This window comes from Scardinius erythrophthalmus, assembly GCF_964197995.2.
Source record: "Scardinius erythrophthalmus genome assembly, chromosome: 23".
Taxonomy (NCBI): Eukaryota; Metazoa; Chordata; class Actinopteri; order Cypriniformes; family Leuciscidae; genus Scardinius; species Scardinius erythrophthalmus.
The window spans coordinates 23713470-23720401 of record NC_138243.1 but is presented as its reverse complement, the minus strand read 5'-3'; the positions used below and the strand labels follow the sequence as shown (position 1 = coordinate 23720401).

The 6932-nt window shown below is 40.3% G+C and overlaps 1 protein-coding gene across 1 annotated transcript; it reads right to left on the bottom strand.

Moving 5' to 3' along the window:
• Positions 1-5018: 5018 nt before the first annotated feature.
• bhlha9 (basic helix-loop-helix family, member a9) lies at positions 5019-5858 on the bottom strand (the record flags this gene model as incomplete). The annotated part of the gene is made up of 1 exon (XM_081354046.1): positions 5019-5858. One exon carries the CDS (start codon positions 5856-5858, stop codon positions 5019-5021), a length of 840 nt encoding a protein of 279 aa, XP_081210172.1.
• Positions 5859-6932: the final 1074 nt, after the last annotated feature.

Below are 6932 nucleotides of genomic sequence, written 5' to 3'. Positions count from 1 at the left end.
GGAGAAATTTGTAATTTAATTCGAGAAATGTCCCGTTTCTTTATTTCCGTTTTGTCGCCGCCATCCTGGCAACCAGAGCTATGAACCAGAGCCGTCTGATAGTAACCACAGCGACTGACGCGGACAACTTTGTAGTTCGCAATGTCTATTTGCACGCTGTTGTTGTTTCGTTCAAACATTATGGACCATGGCAAGCAGACTTTGGATAAAAAAAGGAGAACTAAAACGAGAATCAATATCAGCGCGGTGTTTTCGAGATGCCGAAAGAGCTCCCATACACCGTATATAAACGAGAGCTCCACGTCCGAGACTTCGACCGCTCCTACATGTACTTTACTAAACAGGTGAGCACATTTACATAAAACTAATCAATGTTATATAGTTCAACAATGATAAAATGTTAGAATATGATCTGTATGTTATTCTAATGTTGATCTTGCTTACTAGTCTCATACAGACAAACTAACATATACATTTCAACACATTCAAATGCAGTTTAGTGTGATAGTGTAATGTTAGACCAAGTGAAACAGCGCTGCATTACCTCACAAGTTTAATTTGTCTAATAAACTGACCTGTGAGTAGTAATTCTGCGTGTAGTTCGGTAGAATGAAATGTCCATATTCCTTTTATATCCGCGGGACTCGCGTCGCGTGTGGAGCTGATAGCTGTCTCTTAGCAATCCCGAACTGCTTCATATCACAGTCATGATAAAAACATTGATGTATTCACTCATCCATAAACATTATTAGATCGGTCGGCTTGACGTTGACGACAAGATCCATAATTTTTAGCAAATGTTGCGTCATCTACGCCTTTGTTATTGTAAATAGGTTAGTGACCCCTAGTGGCGAAAAATGCCATACTGTACGTTTAAACAGCCCTGTTGTTTGCAGCAGGCAGGCGGTTTTAGAAGTGACTCTCTCAGCTGTGGTGTTCTGTTACCACCTGCTGGTGTATGTGGATGATAGTCGACTACACAGAGGCAGATCACAGCATACGTATGACATGAATATCCAAATGAACAGCATGCTATGTGCCAACACTGGTGGATCACAGACACTGGCCCAGAGCATTGTCTTAATTACATGCCACCATCTGGTCCAAAACCAAATCTGTGTGCATGAAAGTGCCAGAACCCCCATCCAAACGGTCATAGCCGTGAACTCTATCACACTTTGACCAGCAGCAGCTTTAGCTTTTGTTTGTGTACGTGTCTTCCATCATTAGCAAACAGTAGAAAGGCTGCAGGTGAGTCATCTGCACTCTCTCTTTCTCTCATGTGCTCAGTGTCTTGGCATGTGCTCCTCTGCACATTCTCCTGTCAACAGTACCCACCGCAGACGTCATAGGGGTGGTGCGGACCGGCCCGACCTGGCCCGGCAGATCAGCGTGGGTTTGAAGTTTATGAGTGAGAGGTGTTATTGTGCCATGGATGACTCAATGCATTCAAATCTCTGCATTACAAATGCTCACAAGCTCATTTTTTGTCTGAGCTGCACTAGACAGCCCTTAAAGTCACCATGAAATCAGAATTGACCCTATTGACCCTGGATGTATTGTCAATGATTTTATGATGCTTGTTATTTTTTGTTTTTTCCACTTTAGATCTACTAACTACAGTATAAGAAACTTTTGCACCTACAGTACATGTCAACTAACTCTCATCAGAGTGTTAATAGACTGTTAGGTAAGGGTTTGTAGAATAAGTTAACATGTAGTTGCAAAGTTACTTACAGTCAGTGAAATATCTGTTGGGGGACCATCAAAATAATGTGTTAGCAGATATTAAAGTGTAACTGCCGATTTTCAACCCACTTTGTATTGTTACAATGTCGGTAGTAGCCTATATGTAAAAAATGAGTTCAACTGACTGATAAATTCACGTTTATTCGTCAGCCCTGGAGCTGTTAAAAGTCCGCCAGATGACGCGTTTTAGTAACAGATTAGTTATTGTTAGGGTTTGTCACTGAAAATTCTACCGTCCTATGTCTACTCTTTAAACAGCATTATGGTAAAAATGGAACAATGGCAACAACTTTCTTACCTGTCCATGATGGTGTTTTGCTTCAGGGGTTTGGGCGGTTTGGGCTTATGACTAAAAGTTTGCTAAGAAGTATTTCCTACTAAAGCAAGGAGGTATTTTTACTCATGTAAGCCTATCCGTAGTGGACTAGTGGGAGTGGCCTTGGACCGCAACATGCCCAGTGCATTATGGGTGTTGAAGTTGTCCTACCTATTTTGGTAAAAGGGAAGACAACAGGTTTTTTCCCTTGTTTTCTCTGGTCAGGTAGCACCGATTTCAAAAACTTTTTCACCTTTCTAACTTTCCTTTTTTGGCTGATGTCACTTAGCCATCTTTTTTTTAACCCTTTACTTTCAACTGTCGTTCCGCTAAAACTCTAAGATGTGCATATGGGATTCATTCACTATTTCCATATTCAATACAAGTCAAGCTCAGTCACTAATACTTAATAATGTTTATTAACACAATTTCAACTTTTATAAAAAAGCAAAAATAGAGGCTACAGTCAAGCACTTACAATGCAAGAGATTATGACCAATGTTTGGAGGATTTAAAAGCAGAAATGTGAAGCGTATTATTATTCATAAATTCATAATATTCAAGCCTGTTAAAACTTGTGTATTATGCTGTAAAGTTGTTCTTGTCATTTTCTTCTTTTTTTAAAATTTAGGGTTGTAAGCATTACCTTGTCATGCCAATGAAGTTGTAAAACTGCATGAAACACCTCAGGCAGATTTTATGTAACTCAGAACTTTTTTTAAGAAAATATGGGGCAACTCAAAATGTATATATTTTTTGTTTTTGGCAATCAGCATTATCATGCCATTATGCAGCCGTTTAAGATTAACAAGTATTGAACCTGCAAGCTGGAATTTTTATTGTTTATTTTCTACCTGGGGTCAAGGAAACAAATTCCAGATATTGTGTTTAAGTGGAAAATAATAAAGATTCCATTTCATTCTATGTTAAAGTCCTGCCATTGTCCAGTTTGCACAAACAATGTGCTGCCATCTAGTGTCTAAATGCTTCCATTGCACAACTGTTTATTTAAACTGCTGCTATTAAACCTGTTTACAGATCTTCATCTGACAGATATGACAAATGCATCGAATCAAATGAGCCATGTCCGGATTGACGGGAAAGATTTGCTCACTGCAGAAAACAACATATAAACCTGCTGATGTGTTCAAATGAAGCCTGACTGGCCCACTGCCACAGCAGGCAGGACGACAGACATGTTGTCACCATCACTCAACACATTCATCGTCAACGTCACTCAGCACATCGTTGTGAGTCAGGGATTTCCATGATTCATGTCTGTAGATGAAATAAGAGGAAGACAATAAATCCCTCCTCTTTTCTCTCTCACCCTCAGCCCTGTTTATGTAGCTCCGATTGGACACACCTGTTGGTCTCCCTGTGAAAGTCCCAATGCACGATCAGGCCCACGGCCCACAGGGCAGCCGGAAAGAAACCAAGGGGGATTTTTCTCTCTGTCTCTGTCTCTCTCCATGGGTAAAAGCTTGCACTTCCTTCCTGTGAGGTCATAAATCTGTCCACAAGCACATGCTAATGGTCTAATATTAACGGTGTTTAGATTCATCTACTCTGAGGACAGACCTCACCTGAGGGTCCCACTCATATTTCAAAAATCATATTCAAACTTTTACCTTCACTGTTCCTCACTGGTGGAATGATCTTTCCAACCATACCTAAACAAGCGAGCCCCATGATATTTAATTAAATTACTGTTTTTAAAATTGTATTAAATCGTTTATTTAACAGGGATAATGGGCCGTCCATGATTGCCCCATAATTAGCTACTGAGCTTTTAAAAAAAGTACATATGGATATGTTAAAAAATGAATTGATGAATAACATGCACAACTGTTTAAAAAATACTTTGAAAATAACAGTTAGTAATAATAAGTTGCACTATGGTAAAGAATTTTGATCTGGGTAAATAAAAATGAATAAAAAAACCTGAAGTGTAATATTAAATATAACAGGTTATTAGACTACAAATTGTTGATGTCCTCTAAAATATAATGTGTGTGTATGTGTGTGTATACAGTATATATATATATATATAGCAATTAGTGATTTTAGTGTTTTAGCAAAACAATTTTATGCACTCTCTATATTTGAAAAAAAAATTTATATATGAAATATCATTTGACTTTTCCATTTTTTTCTCTGTTCTAGCCTGTACTTGTACTAACAAGCTGGTTAGTTTTAAGCTTGTTACTTGAAATCTTGTATTTTAACACTTCTCATGTTACATGCTTTTTTAAAAAGCATTCATTGATTTGTTGTATTCCTCATTTTTAAGATGCTTTGTATAACGTGTTAAAGGAATAAATGTAAAATCAAGTCAAGCCATTTGAGATCATATAAGTAATGTGCTGTAAATAATTCTGAATTAAGATTATTATATAATAAATAATTCTTTGCTTAATACTGGCTAGCATGCTAATGTGCACATATACTCGTTCAGACACAGACATGAATGAGTTTTCTGTTGACTTTTGCTACAGAATGTCATCCTGTTATGAAAAGAATGAGCAGTTAGTTCAAGATCAAAGCTCCATTTTTCCAGAAACGAGAAGAAGGGAACACAAACACACACATCTGCCACGTACGTAAACACAGAAACATTCCCTAAATTCTTACCCTTGATATGAAAAAGAGTCAGCGTGTTACTATTTTGCATATTTTATTATGAAAATGATATGCAAATGTTTTACAGAAGATTTTTTACAAACTTTTCTTTGCCCTGTTTGTTTTCTAATGCATTACTTTTGCAAACAACATTCATTTTTCATTATATATAATTTGCTCTTAATGCAATTAACATTAATTATATTTATTAAAATATGTACAGTGTTTCCAAACAGTGACCTAACCACAGAAATGCACCTGTTTACAGGTGTTGGCGGTGATGCTCTCAGTTTTGCCCTTGACAGTTCTCGTGCTGGAGCATGAGTGCGAATCACAGTGTGTTGTAGCAGTGCTGAGACCCAGCGTCCTGTAAGTAACCCATGTGCCAGGGCAGAGGCAGCGTCTGGAGTGCGTCCCCGTAATTGTCAATATGATTCGGGCCACAAGAGCCCCAAACTCCTTGTTGATACGTCCCGACATCCCCTCTCCGTCCGTACCTGGGTGGGCTTGCCACACTAGGTGGGTAAAGCTGGGCGTCAGCTGAGAAACACGGGTAGTGAGGGGACGGCGGACAAGCAGGGCCCGTAAACACGTGTTGCTCGGAGGACAGTCTGTGCAAGGGGTTTTGCATATGGTGGGTGAGCGGCTGATGCCAGGATAGGAAGTTTTGGGATTCGAGGCGGACAGGAGGCGACGGCTCCGTCTCTGGCCACAAGCCGCCCGGCGGACCGTGACAGTCGAGCTGGCTGCAGGCCTTCCCCGTACTTGCAGGTGGGTTGTTGGTGAGAAATACAGACAAAGCAGAGATTCGATTGATGGCTCTCTGGAGCGTGGCAATCTTCGACAGCCGTTTTCCGGCCAGGTCATGATGCAAAGCCACTCGGAGCGCGTTGAAGGCCTGGTTATAATCCATGATGCGCTTCCTCTCTCTCACGTTGGCCGCCACTCTGCGTGCTTTGGAGCGTACCGGTCTGCTGCGTTTCTTGCTCTGTCTCTCCTCCAGCTCGCTTAGGGTGCCGTTGGGGTAACACCCTGTCAGGCTGCTGCCATCGCTGCTGTCCAGCTCCTCGGACCCTTGAAGACTCCCATCCAGTTCCTCCTCGGAGAACTCGGAGCTGGTGAAGCTTCCTCTGCTCGCCATGGAGAACCTGCAGACTGTTTCCAGTGTCATCGACCTCCCGTGAAAGAGTCTGGATGGCGCTTTCACACACTCCTCTGACGACCTGTGATTACCTGTGATGCCTCTCGACAGGTCGGGCCTCTCTTTAAAGCACCTCGTTTAGGAGTCACATGGTACAGTCACCTATAAGAAATGCTGGTGTTTATGAGCTCCCCAAGGCAAATTCAGCTACTCCCTCCTCAGACACGCCTTCTGCTGCAAGATCTGCACAGCCACATACAGGCCATGGAAGAGTGAGTAAAACTCAGACGCAGACAAATAAAAACACAGACACTGAGTATGTTTTAGATATGTACAGATCTCATAAACTGTAGGAAAAAGTGAAAACATTACGTTTTCATGACAACACTACCATCATCAGAGATGGAGAATGAGCTTTTGGTGCCTTTGAATGAGGGCAAGTTGACCTTGAACTTTGGCAAGGCCCGGATAGAGAAAGTGCTGGCACAGATATTACCAAGCAATGTGACCAACTGACATCTAATAACAAACAATGCTAGACTTTTAATCAGCTGGCCCCAATGCAGGGGGCCCCCAATATGTGTGTGTGTGTATGTATATATACTGTTATAATTCATATAATATAAATACATTATTATCAGTGTTGAGGGTAACACATTACAAGTAACACAAGCTGCATAATCAGATTACTTTTTCCAAGTAACTAGTAAAGATTACTTTTTCAAATAAGCAAGTTATTTTGTTTTCCCATTTATTGACTGACATCTCTTCTGTCCCCGTGTTGAGAGAAATCGGAAGTGCAGAGGCGCTGTGTTCGCTTTTTGTAGTTCTAGACTAATGTGAACATGCATTTACTCATCTCACTTGCACAAAAACAGATTTAGTATTCCTTAAAAATGAATAAAAACAGTGAAATGCAAACTCCCTTTATTATTAAGCAATGTCTTTGCTGTTGGCTTTGATGATCCAATTCAACCATACTAATAAGCAAAAATGACTTTAGATAAACATTAAAAAAAATATTTGATTGCTGAAGTAAGAGTGTTGAAAGGTTTGTTTGAGCTGCGCCCTCTACTGTACAGGTGTGAATTTGCATTTCCTTCA